At 39.7% G+C, this 18,648-nt stretch overlaps 1 protein-coding gene across 5 annotated transcripts in view; it reads right to left on the bottom strand.

The window, feature by feature from the left end:
* The window catches only part of ZC3H11A (zinc finger CCCH-type containing 11A), a 46,340-nt gene that overhangs the window by 3,067 nt on the left and 24,625 nt on the right, over nucleotides 1–18,648 (bottom strand). For all 5 annotated transcript variants that reach the window (XM_055420095.2, XM_055420093.2, XM_055420096.2 and 2 more), the window contains 8 exons: nucleotides 18,532–18,612; nucleotides 16,205–16,315; nucleotides 15,348–15,410; nucleotides 13,999–14,097; nucleotides 12,452–12,520; nucleotides 4,112–4,615; nucleotides 3,224–3,303; nucleotides 526–856 (listed from right to left, as the gene is read on the bottom strand). In XM_055420095.2, the coding sequence (XP_055276070.2) occupies nucleotides 526–856; nucleotides 3,224–3,303; nucleotides 4,112–4,615; nucleotides 12,452–12,520; nucleotides 13,999–14,097; nucleotides 15,348–15,410; nucleotides 16,205–16,315; nucleotides 18,532–18,612 (1,338 nt within the window). The remainder of the gene's footprint in view (nucleotides 1–525; nucleotides 857–3,223; nucleotides 3,304–4,111; nucleotides 4,616–12,451; nucleotides 12,521–13,998; nucleotides 14,098–15,347; nucleotides 15,411–16,204; nucleotides 16,316–18,531; nucleotides 18,613–18,648) is intronic.

The following is an 18,648-nucleotide window of genomic DNA, read 5'->3' as shown; positions in this document are numbered from 1 at the left end:
AAGACAGAAAATATCTGATTAAAAGCTAAAATAATCCTTTTTTACATGGAGAATAAAATTTGGAATATAAAAATTCCTTCTCAGCAACAGTAATATCACAAATAATTTAAAAACAAACCAAACACGAAAACCAGATTAAAGATGACCCATCAGCAATATGTACTACACACAGCCATAAACATACACACACACATACATATTTATTTCATGAAACAATTCATTTCAGTGGCTTTTGAATTTTCTATTGCTCTTCATTTCCCCAGTGTTTCTCTCCTTCAAAACCAGAGGAAAAAAATGCACCATGGAAAGCTTTAGATAAAGCTTTATAAAGATCAATTTTAAATTGTGAGAAAGGAACTCATCAAGTCTTTTTGTCTTTTAAAAACAGAATTATCAGAAATATCACCATCCACCTGTGTGACCAGTTAACAAAGGCAAATGAAATTCAACCCAATTATTGCCAGGTAGTCACTGAAACTCGATAATTTTAACTCTAAAGAAAGATGCACTAGTAAAAATACTCACCTTTACTTCGTTTTTCCAAGGGCTGTGTTGCACATTTCACATTCAATATTGAGTCCCCAATCCCTGAGGTTTCTACCTTTGCCTTCTGGGATGACTTTGAAGGAAGCCGCTTAGTCAGGTGCCGTGTGATGCCTAGCATGGTGGTGAGCACTGGTTTCTCGGCTAACTCGGTACTGTAAGAGAGTAAATCTCCCCGAAGGGGTGTCAAAATTGATTTTTCCTTCTGTGAGGTTCCCTTCTCTGGCAGTTTCGGCACATACTTTTCTCTCATTGTCTTACATCTCTTGTCTTGAATTTTAGTGATGCCAACTGTTGTGGTCTCATCTGAAGCCTATGGATAAATTTAAATGACAGATTAAAATCCAACACCTCTAACAACCTGTATGATAATTATTATTTATAAGTTAACAGGCTAACATCTAAGTCAAGCAGTTTCTAGATATGATCCAGAATACAAGAGCTTTTGCTCTTTATTTTATATTAAACAGAGGTGAAAGTGAAAGTGCTAGTTGCTCAGTCACGTCCTACTCTTTGCGACCCCATGGACTGTACTGTCCATGGGACTCTCCAGGCAAGAAGACTGGAGTGGGTAGTCATTTCTGTCTCCAGGGGGTCTTCCTGACCCAGGGACTGCACTCAGGTCTCCCACACTGTAGGTGGATTCTTTACTGTCTGAGCCACCAGGGAAGCCCTCTATTAAATAGAAAACTCAAATTAAAAGATTGAAGATGTGTGGAACAATAAAAACCCAAATTCTATAGGTAGACAATCCTGACCGTAAGTCTAATACAAAATTTTTCCTAATCAGACACTTGCACAAAGATTCTGTACAAAGATGTTCACTATCTTAATTGTGTAAAACAAAATCTAGTTCAGAAACAGACTATATTTGTGTAACAGGACACTAAATGACCAGTAAAAGTTATCATCTTAAAGAATTATTAATATGGTAAAGTAGGTTGCAAAATGATACATAGTAGAGATCTCAATATTGTTCTAAATGTGAGTTAAACATTAAACACATTCACATACATAAACATATAAAGAAAAGGCTTGACGGACTTCCCTGGAAGTCGAATGGTTAAGAAGAATCTGCCTTCCAATGCAGGGGATGTGGGTTCAATCTCCAGTTGGGGAAGGAGTCCATGTGCAGGGTGGGAGGGGCAGGCACTAAGTCTGAGCACCACAGCTGCTGAAAGTCCTGAGCCCCAGTACCCACACACCACAGCTGCTGAAATCCCTGAGCTCTGGTGGTAATGCACCACAGCTGCTGAAACCCAAGCCCCGGTGCCCACGCACCACAGCTGCTGAAACCCCAGCCCCGGTGCCCACGTACCACAGCTGCTGAAACCCGAGCCCCAGTGCCCACGCACCACAGCTGCTGAAACCTGAGCCCTGGTGCCCACGCACCACAGCTGCTGAAAGTCCTGAGCCCCACTGCCCATGCCCAACAGCTGTTGAAACCCCTGAGCTCCGGTGCCCACGCACCACAGCTGCTGAAACCCCTGAGCTCTGGTGCCCACGCACCACAGCTGCTGAAACCCGAGGCCCGGTGCCCACGCACCACAGCTGCTGAAACCCAAGCCCCGGTGCCCACACACCACAGCTGCTGAAAGTCCTGAGCCCCGGTGCCCACACACCACAGCTGCTGAAACCCTTGAGCCCCGGTGCCCACGCACCACAGCTGCTAAAAGTCCTGAGCCTCGGTGCCCACGCACCACAGCTGCTGAAAGTCCTGAGCCCCGGTGCCCACGCACCACAGCTGCTGCAAGTCCTGAGCCCCGGTGCCCACGCACCACAGCTGCTGAAACCCCTGAACCCCGGTGTCCACACACCACAGCTGCTGAAAGTCCTGAGCCCCGGTGCCCACACACCACAGCTGCTGAAACCCCTGAGCCCTGGTGCCCACGCACCACAGCTGCTAAAAGTCCTGAGCCTCGGTGCCCACGCACCACAGCTGCTGCAAGTCCTGAGCCCCGGTGCCCACGCACCACAGCTGCTGCAAGTCCTGAGCCCCGGTGCCCACGCACCACAGCTGCTGAAACCCCTGAACCCTGGTGTCCACACACCACAGCTGCTGAAAGTCCTGAGCCCCGGTGCCAACGCACCACAGTTGAAGAGAAGCCCACTCACAGCAATGAAAAGCCTGCATGCCGAAGTGAAGATCTTGCATGCCACAACTAACACCAGAGGCAGTCAAGCAGATAAACATTTTTTTAATAAAGGAAAAAGCTTGAAAGAAATGTATAAAAAAACTAACTGTGGTAACATCTGGACTGCAGAATTAACGGATTACTCCTTCTTATAAAAAAAATCCCAAGTTTTACAAATGAGTAGCATTACTCTGAAAGGCAGGGGAAAAACTTTAAAAAATATTAATGGCCAATTAAAAACAGTTTCCAGTATTCTTGCCTGAAAAATCCCATGGATGGAGAAGCCTAGCAGGCTACAGTCCATGGGGTTGCAGAGTGGGACATGAATGAGCAACTAACACTTTTCCAAAACAACTTAAAAGGGCATTAAATACTGACACACATAAAAGTATAGAAAACGCTGAAGGAAAATTACAAACACAGTGAACGACAGTTTACCTGATATATCAGTGAAGTATTAAACAGAAACTTAAAAGATCACTTACCATTCATCTAACCTTTGCCTGCCATGGACAAACCTATAAAATCAATCTAAAGAAACCCACCTTTTTAGCTTCTGTTCTAGAAACACTGCTCTGAGAAGCAACATCACTTTCTTCTTGAAGTTTCTTCTCTTCTTTTATACCTAGATTCACATTAAACACACCATTACTAATTTCATTCAAGCTGCAACTTAATAACAGATGAAGTTAAATAAAACTTTTCTTCAAAAAAGTAACGAGGGTCTCTGGTGTCCTCTTAATGAGGCGGTTAAGAATTCGCCTGCCAGTGCAGGAGACAGGGGTTCAATCTCTGATCTGGGGAAGATCCCACATGCCTCGGAACAACTAAGCTCTTATGATAACTATGGAGCCTGAATGCCACAACTACTGAAGTCTGAGCGCCCTAGAGCCTGTGCTCTGCAACAAGAGAAGCCACCGCAGGCAGCGGCATGCACACCACAACTAGCGTAGCCCCTGCTCACCACAGCTAAGAGAGCCCACATGCAGCAATGAAGACCCAGTACAGCTAAAAATCAATCAATAAAAAAATTTTTAAAGAATAAAGATATAAAGATAGGCCAAATAAAACTGTAGTCAAAATCTGTTTAGTTCTCATACAGATTCAAAATGCACATTAAAATGTCAAAGCTCTATATAACACTGCTATAAAGAGACAGTTTCACTTTGTGTGTGTGTCGGGGGAGGGGAGCGGGGTGCTATGTGGCTTGCAGGATCTTACTTCCCCAAGCAGGGATGGAATCCGTGTCTCCTTACAATGGAAGTACAGAGCCCTAACCACTAGACAAGTATAATTTCTTTTAATCCAGTGGTTTTCAAAGTTATTTGAGTAAAGAAAAAGTTCTCACAGAAATCCTATGAATACTGTGTGGAATACTGCCATTTGAAATATTATCTGGGGAAACGGTACTACAGATCAAGTTCTTTCGTTACCTGTTTTCTTAGTGATCCGGAGAAGCCGTTTTGCCGCTGGCATGGCCTCAGGCTGAGGCTGGGCGCTGGTGCTGCTCTCAGAGCTCTGCTGTATCCGCAGAGCCTTCTCCAGTTTAATCTCTTCCAGCGTCTTGATGTGTACCTCCTGCATAGACTTTGCTCTGCCTGCAGGCTCCTCTGCCTGTCCCCTGCTGGCTACAGTGGGTGGCAAAATCACTGCTTTTTTAGCGTCGCGGTCAGTCTCTGGCTTGGCACAGCCCGCGTCCTTTTTGCCCTTTTGTCTCTCTGCCTCCTGCTGACGGTGCTTCTTTTCAGCCAAGACCTCGGAGAACGTTTTGATTCGGACGGTGGAGGAGGTTCTTGCTCCTGATGCAGAATCATCAACTTTTGAAGGTCCTTCAGTCTTGAGTTTAGTTTGCAATTCTCCACGTTTCTGATTGGCTCTTTCAAGAAGAATTTCTTCTAATGTCTTCACATGGATCTCACCAACTTTAGGAACTTTCTCTGTTTTCATGGGGAAAAACAAATCACTGGTATTTGGAGTTCATCTCTTAACAACTTACGATCTCTCTATTCTTGGACTCTTGGACTCTTCAGAGTCCAGTAAGAGTCATATAATTTAGGCAAGAAATTAAAATGAACAAAAGCACATTAGTTTCAACCTCAATTATAGATAGTGGTCCTCAAGGAAAACATGTAGGAGGCAAAAATGATTGATCTGGATTTCTATTTAGAAGTTTATTCTTGAGGATCCTGAAAGCCTTTTACTAGTTGGGAAAGGCTGTCATTATAAATCTTATTAAAAAGAATAAATTAGTTCTTCCATTCATGGACAGACACAAACATCTGCCAGATACTACACTAGAAATATAATGGTAAGCAAAACACAAACTGCCCACACATGTAGTCTGCAGTCTAACAAACCAATAATTAAGCAACAACAAAGTGTGCTAATAATAACAGCTCTGATAAAAGAAGTACAGTTGACCCTTGAACAAAGCAGGGATTGGGGTGGGATTATCTGGGCACCGAATCCTGTGCAGTTGAAAACCCCCATATAAAACTTTACAATTGGGCTCTGCATCCATGGTTCTGCATCTGTGGATTCAACTGACCATCATAGATCGGGTAGTACTGTAGTAAGTATTTACTGGAAAAAAAAATCTGCATATAAGAGGACCCACGCAGTTCAAACCTGTGTGGCTGAAGGCAGCTATGTAATGCTATGCAGAGCACACAGCAAGAACATCCAGAGATTGGCTAAGGGAAGCTTTTCAGGGTAAGTGATATTAAGTGATATTTAAAGATGGGCTCAATAAAGGACAGAAATGGTATGGAACTAACAGAAGCAGAAGATATTAAGAAGAGGTGGCAAGAATACACAGAAGAACTGTACAAAAAAGATTTTCACGACCAAGATAGTCACGATGGCGTGATCACTGACCTAGAGCCAGACATCTTGGAATGTGAACTCAAGCGGGCCTCAGAAAGCATCACTACGAACAAAGCTAGTGGAGGTGATGGAATTCCAGTTGAGCTATTTCAAATCTTGAAAGATGATGCTGTGAAAGTGCTGCACTCAATATGCCAGCAAATTTGGAAAACTCAGCAGTGGCCACAGGACTGGAAAAGGTCATTCTTCATTCCAATCCCAAAGAAAGGCAATGCCAAAGAATGCTCAAACTACCACACAATTGCACTCATCTCACACGCTTGTAAAGTCATGCTCAAAATTCTCCAAGCCAAGATTCAGCAATACATGAACCGTGAACTTCCAGATGTTCAAGCTCGTTTTAGAAAAGGCAGAGGAATCAGACATCAAATTGCCAACATCCGCTGGATCATGGAGAAAGCAAGAGAGTTCCAGAAAAACATCTATTTCTGCTTCATTGACTATGCCAAAGCCTTTGACTGTGTGGATCACAACAAACTGTGGAACATTCTGAAAGAGATGGGAATATCAGACCACCTGACCTGACTCTTGAGAAGCCTGTATGCAGGTCAGGAAGCAACAGTTAGAACTGGACATGGAACAACAGACTGGTTCCAAATAGGAAAAGGAGTACGTCAAGGCTGTATATTGTCACCCTGCTTATTTAACTTATATGCAGAGTACATCATGAAGAACGCTGGGCTGGAAGAAGCACAGGCTGGAATCAAGATTGTTGGGAGAAATATCAATAACCTCAGATATGCAGATGACACCACCCTTATGGCAGAAAGTGAAGAGGAACTCAAAAGCCTCTTGATGAACGTGAAAGAGGAGAGTGAAAGAGAGGAGTGTTGGCTTGAAGCTCAACATTCAGAAAACTAAGACCATGGCATCTGGTACCATCACTTCATGGGAAATAGACGGGGAAACAGTGTCAGACTTTATTTTTTGGGCTCCAAAATCACTGCAGATGTTGATTGCAGCCATGAAATTAAAAGACACTTACTCCTTGGAAGGAAACTTATGACCAACCTAGATAGCATATTAAAAAGCAGAGACATTACTTTGCTAACAAAGGTCCTTCTAGTCAAGGCTATGGGTTTTCCATTGGTCATGTATGGATGTGAGAGTTGGACTGTGAAGAAAACTGATCACCGAAGAATTGATGCTTTTGAACTGTGGTGCTGGAGAAGACTCGTGAGAGTCCCTTGGACTGCAAGGAGATCCAACCAGTCCATTCTAAAGGAGATCCAACCAGTCCATTCTAAAGGAGATCAATCCTGGGTGTTCATTGGAAGGACTGATGCTAAAGCTGAAGCTCCAATACTTTGGCCACCTCATGCGACGAGTTGAATCACTGGAAAAGACTCTGATGCTGGGAGGGACTGGGGTCAGGAGGAGAAGGGGAACGACAGAGAATGAGATGGCTGGATGGCATCACCAACTCGATGGACATGAGTTTGAGTGAACTCTGGGAGTTGGTGATGGACAGGGAGGCCTGGCGTGCTGTGATTCATGGAGTCGCAAAGAGTCGGACACGACTGAGCGACTGAACTAAAACTAAAGAAAGAAAGAATGAAGTAATGTGAGAAAATAAGAATCTGGATTTTATAAACACACGTATTTAGTCACTAAATAACACCTTTTAATGAAACACCAAAAACAAAAAATATCTTTTACAACCTTAAACATACCACATTCTGTCTCATATTTTGAATCTTTGAAAATGCTGTCCCTTCTAGATGGAACAGTCCCTGCTGGTCACACTTCTGCTCCCTAGTTAAAGTGAGCTTAGCTTAGAAGCTGTTATCCTCCAGTCTAGTTTGTTTCTCTGATCACAGTACTGATCACAGAGTACATTAACTGCTTATATTTCCACTTCATGAAAACAGTGACTCTATTTGTTTTAGTATAGAACCTATTACAGGGGAAGCACTCACTCACTGATATTTCTAAAGGTTTTTAAAATAAAAATTCTTTCATTTCAAAATGGTAGTCTGATCTCAAAATTATCAATTTAAGAAAGTACATGAATGGTGACACAGAGACCCCATTTCCCTACACTACAAAATTTCATCAAAACAACAGAGAAGACATTAAAAGAATAAACCCACAAGAGCAATGGAAAACAAGGATGCGAGTGGCAGAACATATATCTTGAGAAATCTGAGACAGAAAGATGTCTGAAATTATAGAAACAGAAGAAAAACAGATAAAAATATAGGAGTGAGATCTGTTCTTTCTTAAAGAGACAAAACAATCTGCCAAACTAGTATGAAAACAGTGACAGAAGTAAAGGATGATTTATAGAACAGTGGGTCAGTGAAGACCTTCTCCTAAGAACTGCTCCCTAAAAAGAGAAGACTGTAGGGAAAGGAAGCACATTATAATGATGTTGGGCAGAAGAGAAGTAAAACATGGAAATTTCAGGCTTTCTGAAATGCCAAGCAAAAAAAGGAGAGATGAGGGAGAAAAGGAAAAAGCAAAGCTAGAAAAAAGTTAGTTGCACTGTGAAAGTAAATAAAGGCTTTTTTTACTGTAGCAATTATATGAGCCCTCAGCATTCTAGCCTATAACAAACATAAGACACCCCTTGGTGTTCCCTCTCTCACTTAGACTGATAGGTCTCCCAGCCAGGAAAAAGGACTACTTGGGAAAAAGACCTTTAGAATCACAGAAGAAACCTAGACCTAAACTATGAAAAAGCAACATTAAAAATGAACCAAAATGAAGATAAGCAATGAAGAAGAGAAAATAACACGTACACCCATTAAAAGAAAAGAGTCAAATTAGAAACCCCAATCAATAAAACAGGATATCTCAGAGATAAATCCACATACCTACAGTCAACTAATCTTTGACAAAGGAGGCAAGAATATACAACAGAGAAAACACAGTCTCTTCAGCAAGTGGTGCTGGGAATGTTGGACAGCTGCTCGCAAATCAATGAAGTCAGAACACACGCACATACCACATACAAAGAAAAACTAAAAAAAAGAGAAGAAAAACTCAAAATGGCTTAAAGACTTATTAATTTAAGACTCTTATATTAAAACTCTTAGAAAAGAACACTGGCAAAACATTCTCTGACATAAAATTGTACCAGTTTTCCTAGGTTGGTCTCTGAAAACAAAAGAAATAAAAGCAAACAAAAACAAAACAACCAAATGGGACCTGATCAAACTTACAAGCATTTGTATAGCAAAGTAAACCACAAACAAAAAGACAACCTACAGCCTGAGAGAAAAATATGTGCAAATGATGCAATCAGCAAGGGCTTAATTTCCAAAATATACAAACAGCTCGTACAACCCCATAGAAAAATGGGCAGAAGACCTAAATAGACATTTCTGCAAAGAAGATATACAGATGGCCGACCAACATGAAAAGATGTTCAACATCAATAATTATTAGAGAAATGCAAATTGAAACTATAGTAAGGCACTACACCTCACACTTGTCAGAATGGCCATCATCAAAAAGTTGACAAAAAAAAAAAAGTTGACAAATAACAAATGCTGGAGAGGGTGTGGAGAAAAGGGAACCCTCCTACACTGTTGATGGGAATGTAAACTGCTTTAGCCACTATGGAAAACAGTATGGAGCTTCCTCAAAACACTAAAAACAGAGTTGTCACATGATCCTGCAATCTCACTCCTGGGCATATATATGAAGAAAGCTGAATTCAGAAATGCTAAGGCACCTCAATACTCATTGCAGCACTACTGACAACAGCCAAGATACAGAAGCAACTTAAATGTGCACTGAGAGATGAGGGGATGAAGATGTGGTACACAGCTACAGTGACTACTGCTCAGTCGTGAAAAGAATGGCGTAACGCCACTTACAGCAACACGGACGCACCTAGGGACGGGACCTGCCAAACCAAATGGCGTACACCACAAAGACAGTCTAAAACATGACACAAATGAACTTACCCACGTAACAGAAGCAGACTCACAGACACAGAAAGCAGACCTGTGGCTCTGCGGGGGCGGGGGCGGGGGGGTGCAGGCATGGGAAGAAGAGGAATGGACTGGGAGTCTGGGATTAGGGGATGCAAACTATTACACATAGAATGGATAAATAACGAAGTGCTTCCTACCATGTAGCACAGGAAACTATATTCAATATGCTGTGATAAACCACAATGGAAAAGAACATGAAAAAGGATATGTATATATGTGTAACTAAACCACTTTGCTGTACAGCAGAAATTAATGTAACATCGTAAATCGAGTATACTTCAACAAATTGAAAAAAAAAAAAAAAAAAACCCTCAGAACGGCGAGGTATCAAGCTATGGAAAAGGACAAATCAGAGAACTAAGTAAGGAAAGTTCTTGAAAAATAAAAATCCAAGTGACAAAATAAATCTAACAACAAAAAGAAAAACCCAAAAACCAAAACACTGCAAGGCCAGTAGAAAATCAGCCATCTAGAATAGGGTCAGCAAACAAATCTGGTCATGATCTATATCTCATAAATAAAGCTTTACTGGAACACAGCCATACTCATTTATTTATATACTGCAAACGGCTGCTTCACAGTAGTGGAAGAGTATTTGCAGCAAAAGACTGTGGACCTCAAGCCTGAAATATTTACCATCCAACCCTTCACAGAAAAAGTAGGTCAGTTCTTAATCCAGAAAACAGCCAAGAAAAAAGTAACAGAATGAGAGGCAAAAAGCAAAGGAACGGAAAGCATGAAGGCAGGGTTAAGCACGTGGCGTATACGCCTGAAAGTTCCCACAACTAGTGAGAATTTCATAAAGAGGAAACATGAAAGGGTGGAGGACATACTCAAGAGAAGTTAGAGGGATATTTTCTACAATTAAAAAGTTAAGTCCTTAAAGATTTAAAACTCCCACTGAACACTAAGCATAATGAGCAAAAAGATCCATGTTTGAATCTATCATACCAAAGCCCCAGCATAACAGGAAGAACTAGAGAACTCTTACGGAGGAAGAATCACAAGCTAGAATCAAGACTGCTGGGAGAAATATCAACAGCCTCAGATATGCAGATGATACCACTCCAATAGCAGACAGTGACAAGGAACTAAAGATGAGGGTGAAAGAGGAGAGTGAGAAAGTTGGCTTAAAACTCAACATTCAAAAAACTAAGGTCACGGCATCTGGTCCCATGACTTCACTGCAAATATAAGAGGAAAAACTGGAAATAGTGACAGATTTTATTTTCTTGGGCTCCAAAATCACTGTGGACGGTGACTGCAGCCATGAAATTAAAGAAGACACTTGCTCATTGGAAGGAAACCTATTACAAACCTAGACAATGTATTGCAAAGCAGAGACATCACTTGGCTGACAAAGATCCGTATAGTCCAAGCTATGGTTTTTCCAATACTCATGTATGGATGTGAAAAATGACCATAAAGAAGGCTGAGAGTCAAGGAATTGGTGTTTTAGAACTGTGGTGCTGGAGAACACTCTTTTGACAGTCCCTTGGACTGCAAGGAGATTAAATCAATTAAACCTAAAGGAAAGCAACTCTGAATATTCACTGGAAGGACTGATGCTGAAGCTCCAATACTTGGGCCAACTGATGCGAAGAGTCGACTCAACAGAAAAGATCCTGATGCTGAGAAAAACTGAAGGCAAAAGGAGACTGCAGCAGAGGTTCAGACAGTTAGATAGCATCACTGACTCAATGGACAGGAATTTGAGCAAACTCCAGGAGATAGTGAAGGACTGGGAATCCTGGTGTGCTGCAGTTCGTGGGATCACAAAGAGTTGGACATGACTTAGCAACTGAACAACAACAAAAATCAGAGCACAGGAGGAAATTAAATGAAGAAAATTAAAATTACTTAAACTAAAAATTAAAATTACTAATTTTTTATCAACACCCAGATAAAAACCAATGTTAACACTTTGGTGTATTTTTCTTTCTAGGCATTTAGTTTTTTGTAAAACTGGAAATCATCTCATACATAAGGACATTTTCTGAGGAACACGTTTCTATAATAAGAAAATAAACTTTATTACCCACCTCTCACCAAAAAAGTTTATGTTGCTCTAAGTCAAAGCATTATGTGTTCTTTCATAACCTTTCTTCATTCAAAACAAGGGGCTAAGTTTCCCACATCGTTATTGTCCAGAATTGTTGGGGTCCTTTAATGGACCGGAACCTGGTGGTCCGGAGTCAATGATACGAAAGTGAAAGAGAGAGCCAGAGGGAGGGAGGGAGAGAGAGAGAGAAAGACAGACACGGGGACCCAAGCCCTGATGGAGCAAAGGTGCTATAATGATCTTTCTGTGAGCACATACAGGCTGTTGTACAAGAAATTTCTTTCGACAATGATGAAGATCAGAAAACCAAACGTACAGCAACCGTTACCAAGGGAACAAGGGGTTAATAATGGTCACAAGGTCAGGAGACAATCCACATCTCAAGAAAGAGGATTGAGACTAAGCAGTTTTGTAGTAAGGAGAATGTTTACTGAAGGAGACTCAAGCCTGTCTCATATCATGACCTCAGTCCTGGGAGCGGCTTGCCACTCCACTGGTTTCTAACAACAGAAACTAATAAGGAACAGAGGATTTATGAGAAACAGCACGTAGGAACCCTCCTGTTAAACATTCCCTGACACAGAATGTGACTTTTCATGACAGCAACTATTTTAACACACAACTATCTTAATTCCTTTTTGTTGAATAGATTATTTCTACTTTCCAGTTATTACTGCTATCATAAAAAAATCATATTGCCATCTTTAACCACAAAATGAGAATTCATACCAGTGAGAAAAATATTACTTAAAAAACAAACAAATCCATACACACACACAAAAACCCATAACCTTCAACCTAACTCAAAAGGTAAACTGGAGAAAAAGATTCTTAAAGTAAGGAAAACTTATCAGGAGCTGGCATGAGGGTTCACCTACCTGCTGCTTCCTCACTGTTTGGACTGGCTGACATGCCTAATCGCTCCTTCAGAGACTTGGGAACTTGGACTGTTTAAAAAAAGAAAAAGATTAAAAAAAGAAGTTAGACTTCTCACAGATCAAAAATCTTTTTCAAAGGTTACAAATCAGCCTTAATTACACTTGTTTTCTAAGGAAAATGCTTTTGAAAAATCTCTTTAGGTCTTAAAAACTTGTCTTGTTCACAGTACAGATAAGATTTATAGGAAATCACGGATTCTCTAGAGCACGTTGGAAAGCTCAGGAAAAAAAAGTCATCTCCTTACAACTGAAAAGCAAAAACTACTTAATTTCGGGGAGTAGTTTTGCTATTGTACGACATTCTGAAATCTTATTGGCATCAAAAAGTACCCTGCCTTTTGAAATATGCTCTTTAGCTATGAGTCTTCAACGTAATTAATAGGCAACGGGAAAGGAAATATGATTGCAAAGAAAAAAAGCAACTTCTGTTTACAGGTCTGAGACTGTAAGAAAGAATATAGACCAAACGAGATGGTCTATTTATCAAAGCTTCTTGTGCTAGGGTAGACGTGGAAAGAAGTTTCTTATCTTCAGGAGAAGTTAAAACTAAATACAAGAAGGAAAAAACACCTTATTTATTTATTTAGTACTTAATACCACTGTTTCAACTGAATGTTATATAATGCGAAAAAATAAAAATCCAACCACTTCTTTCTATACATAAAACTTCAACTATAAAATCATTCTAACTCCCAAATCTCTCTCAAATTAGTCCGCACTTCTTCATACCAACTTCTAGAACACTAAATCTACACCACTACCTCCTTTTGCCTGTATTACTTTGAAAGCCTGCTAACTCCTTCCTAGGGAGCACTCTTAACCCTCTTCTCCATATTTTAGACAGGGTGATGGTTCCAAAATGCCAATCTGGGCACCCTGATCCTTGTTAATAACTTTCCCATTGTTTGCTACTATCTTAGGATAAGCACAAACCCTCTAATACTTTAAGCCATATTAGGCTTAAAAGACTGTATGACCAGTCAGTCCCTTTATCCTCTCCCATTACCATGCTCTTCTTTCCAGTTCTGATTCTGCCACAAGTGAGTCCCTTGAACTCTGTGCCTTGTATGTATTACACTCTCAGCCTCTAATCCTTCTTCACCTGGATAAATCACGTTCAGGTCTGAGCGTCAACATCACTTCCTCTGGGAACCTTCCCTGACAGATGGTGAGATCAGTTGTCCTTCCTATGTGCTCCCATAACACTGTGAGCTTCCGCTGTCACAGAATTTATCATAGTATACCTAGGTATTCCTATCTACCGTGATACTACAAGCTCCTGAAGACTGTGATGGTGTTTTTTTACCCAACAGTGACCTAGGATCCAGCAGGGTAAACCTTCAAATGTTTGCTGAACGAAAAAACAGACATGAGAAGATAATCTAACCTACTTGAGCAAAAAGAACGACAAACTATACCTGTTAACATTACAACAGACAAGCATCAGGATTACACACACAAAGTGTATTAGAACATAGGTACCTTACCTTTCTTTGGTGTTTTGTCAATGTTAGCCTCTGGAGCTTCAATTTTCTTCCCTAGCCTTTGTGCAAGGCTACGCTTTAATGGAGGATCACTGTCACCACCTACAAACAGAGGGAACTCAGCTTAAGACTTCAAGTCAACTTTCAGCAAGGTCAAGAAATACAACATAGAATAATTCTGCAAGTTTTCTGCATGTATATGATGTGTTCACCTTCTAGCTTCCTTATAACTCAATGTTAGAAAAGGAATAAAAATGTACCAGAAAAAAGAGAAGGAAGACAAAAAATTAGAAAGCACAAATTAACATTTACCAAATAACTAAAACTAAAAATGGAGGATTACAAACCCTGATTCAAGCTGAAATTCAAGATTTAGAAATACAGGAAAAGAAATCTTCATGCACAAAAAACTCTTTAACTGGCCAACTGCTGAAATCTAGGTAGATTCTGTGATTAAATCCAACTGGGATGATTAGGAATATAGCAAAAGAACCATAAAATTTAAACACTTCCTGTGACATCAAGACTCCAAAGGCCCAAACCCCACTTTCTTCAATTTCAGATAAGAAAGCTAAGATTATGAAAGATGCTGTATCTTACCCCCAAGTTACCAGTCAGTGACAGAGCCAGGACCGAAACCAAGATTCCTAACTCCTGGTTTATTACATTACACTGGTCAATACAGGCTATTTAAATGTCAGAAGTTTTAAAAAACTATTCTTTGGATCACTTAACTGAAGATAAACCTTAGCAAGGTTCTGTAAAAACTTTAAAGACCCTATACAGAGTATACTTTTCTGTCTCCTTTTATACTTTAAATATACAACCAAAAAATCACAAAGTTAACACATATGCTGATATTAAGAGATTATTTCCATAATATTTTACCTAAAATTTCTCAGGCAGCAAGAATGGTATAAACAAAACACAAAACAGGTAAGATTTCATATGCATAAGCACATTTTAAAAGAGTATGAAGAAGCTGATGTCAGTTAAGATTTTCAAAATAACTCTCTTGAAACTGACACACTAGGGTCACTACACAATAATTTAGTTACATGGTAAACTATTTCCCCTAAGTATAAAAGAGATTCATGGGGTCGTGGAGAGTCGGACACATGACTGAGCGACTGAACTGAACTGAAGTGAAGAAATTCAAGAACTGAATTCTAAAGTTGTATGACTTTGCACATGTTAAAAACATGAGAAGATTTTATGTATGCTTCCAGCCAGAAATACAAGGAGTCAATATCTCCACTGACTGGGCATCTGCATAAAGAGAATCTTAGAGGAGATAGCAAGCAATGCACAAGCAAGCAGAAAACAAAGAATATGCATAAAACTTATCTCACCTACTGAAAATTTTCGTTTCCCCAGTCTCTCGGTTAGACTCAATCTTACCAGAGGTTCATCCCCTAAAATGGCAAAAACAGAATTTCTCTATTATCATCCAATTTTTCCTGTATTCAGTAACTACTAACGGATACAAAGTATGCTCTGTTATTAAGAAGTCTCTTGGAAATCAGACCTCAGTCTTGAGAAATAAAGACTACTGACATTTAAAGGGGGAAAAAAAAAATCAACCTATTGAGTAATAATTCAAATAACCAAATGAACAGTCCAAAGGAAGCAATGACACAGTCCCAATTATTAACTGTAACCAAGAACACAGCAAGCTGTATCTGACCAACTGGTTACAAAACCCAAGCTATATTTTTGCTTGTGCACTTCCACGTGTTAAATAAAATCATACTTTACTTCACTGCTAACTCTCCTATATAACCTTCCTTGCTCCATTAAGAAGTGAGCTCTTTTCTTAATTTTTTGTTGTCTGAATGACACAAACATTTAAATGTATCTGCATACTATAATTACTTCTGTCATATTCCTTATTAGACTTAAGACTACTAAAGGAAAAGACTTTTACATTTCTCTCTAAATAAAAGGGTTTATCATAGTTCTTTACCTACAATGGGCAGTCAATAAATTCGTTGGATAAAATAAACAATGTAAAACTTAAATATATAAATAGCTGCATGATTAACAATTTCAACCTTTAAAACAGTAGAGTCAAATTAATTCTCATCCTTCTATCCAATCAACATACTCAAAATCTCCCTGCAAATCCACCAATACACCAAACCCAAGGATTCTGCTCTCCCACTTAAAAGTAGTAACTTACAACTGTTCAGATCTACCTATACCTCACCTTGCTTGTTGGACAGAGTTACTGTCCTCACCACAGTCCGGACATTCTCTTTTTCAGGACCTGGCATGGGCTGTGACTGGAGTAAAAGACTAGAAACTCCTGAAGAACCTTCTAAATAAAGAAAGTCAAAGAACAGTAAATAATTTATGAAAAATGAAGCTATCGTAACTCAAGAAAGTTTGTTTTTTTGAGACCAGGTAAGTCCAATACAGACCACTGGACTACAAGCCAAGCAATCTTTCTGTTCTTGCTTGCCGACAGTGAAATGGGAGTAGGGAAAGGGAGACAATCTTATTTCTTATCTGCCTTTGGCACAATGTGAAAACAAAATATAAAACTGTTCTGAGTTACTCAGGCACCCAATCTACTTTTATTTACTTACTAGTAAGGCTAACATTATACTAAAGTTAACCTCAGAAGCACATCAGCTATTAGGTGTGTCAATTCAATTTTTTCCATCTATACTCAATCATCTGCAAAATGTAACTCAAAGTTGCTACAGAACAAGCTTTAACAAGGCACTTAGAACCAATCCTCTGACTCTTTCTAGACACATTTCACACGATATCTATTAGGTTGGTACAAACGTAATTGCAGTTTCAGACCATGAATTTTAAATCAGTATAACTAGGCTCAAACACATCTTTATTAATCAAAATAGGAACCATTACAATTAATACATTTTTTGCAATGAGAAATAAGTTTATTCCTGTGGTGTAAAAACCCATGCATTCGATGAACCCTTGAAAAGCGTTTTTCTGCATCCTGCTGGCTGTGAAACCATTTTCCTTGCAAAAAGTTGTTGAGGTGCTTAGAAGTGGTTATTGGTTGGTGAGAGGTCGAGTGAGTATGGAAGTTGAGGCAAAACTTCACAGCCCAATTTTGTTCAACTTTTGAAGCGTTGCTGTGGAGAAGAACTGGGTCCTTTCTGTTGACCAAAGTCAGTTGCAGGCATTGGGGTTTTCGGTGCACTGCACTGATTTGCTGAGCATACTTCTCAGATGCATTGGTTTCACTGGGATTCAGAAAGCTGGAGGGGATCAAACTGGCAACAGACCACAAAAGAGAGACTGTGACCATTTTTTGGTGCAAGTTTGGCTTTGGAAGTCCTTTGGGGCTGCTTCTCAGTCCAACCACTGAACTGGTTGCTGCCAGTTGTCATGTACAATCCAATTTTTGTTACATGCGATCTAGGAATGTATACATATGTGTTACACATGATCGAGGAATGGTTCACTGTCACTGTGTAGAATAAGGAGATCACACTTCAAAACAATGATTTTTTTGGTTTTTGGTCGGCTCATGAGGTTCCCACTTACCAACTTTCTTCACCTTTCTAATTTGCTTCAAATGCCGAATGACCACAGAACGATCAACATTGAGTTCTTTGGCAACTTGTCACGTACATCTAAGAGGATCAGCTTCAATACCTGCTCTCAGTTGGTCACTGTCAACTTCTGATAGCTGTCCACTATGATCTTCATTTTCAAGTCTCCTTTTTCTTGAACCACCACTGCACTATATGCTTGTTAGCAGTTCCAGGGCCAAACGTGTTGCTGATGTTGAGAGTTGACTCTGTGGCTTTATGACTCATTTTGAACTTGAATTAAGAAAATCACTTGAATCTGCTTTTTGTCTAACACCATTTCCCTAGTCTAAAATAAATATAAAATACATAGCAAGTAATAAGTCACTAGCAAAAAACAAAGTGAGAAATGAACATTAAAATGATGTATAACACACATCATTTAAGAATGTATCCCAATATTAAATAGCAAAGTTCAACAATGTAAAATCGCAATTACTTTTGTACTAACCTAATTTTTATGGTTGGAAATACAGATGAACCAAACTAAGACAAGCGCTAGAAGAAAATTCTAGCAGTTCCTGAGGAAGAACTCACTTACTACAAAATAAAATTTTCCTCTTTTAATAATAGTTTAGGGAAATCCCTGGCAGTTCAGTGGTTAGGACTCTGAGCTATCACTGCAGAGCACATGGGTTCAATCCCTGGTCAGGAAACCAAGATCCTGCAAGCCATGCAATGTGTCCCAAAAAAGTTTATATGTTATTCTTTAGAGTTACAGTTCTCAAAATAAACAAATTCTTTCAGGTTTTTTATTGTACGTGCCTAGCTCTGAATAGTCAAGAGACTGAAACACAGCTTCAATGGTTTAAAAAAGCAACTATGATTTAAATAAGACTGTTTTAATTTAAACAAGCCACAAAAATCAAAATCTATTTTCTCATTTTGGTTGGTGCCAAGGGTCTTTTTTGTCTTCTCTAGCAACATTCAATCCTCCATGTTAAAACTCCTGAAAACTCACCACCTTGCTTCTTTGATTTTTCCTTCATTTTCTTTGATTTAATTTCTTCAAGAGTTTTTATTCCAAAATTCAAACTTTCACCTAGGAACATAAGTAGCAACCACGTGAGGGACTAGC

The sequence above is a fragment of the Moschus berezovskii genome, chromosome 17 (assembly GCF_049115385.1).
Source record: "Moschus berezovskii isolate FMDL1 chromosome 17, NW_MosBer_1.0, whole genome shotgun sequence".
Classification (NCBI taxonomy): Eukaryota; Metazoa; Chordata; class Mammalia; order Artiodactyla; family Moschidae; genus Moschus; species Moschus berezovskii.
This window is presented reverse-complemented; position numbering and strand designations above follow the sequence as displayed.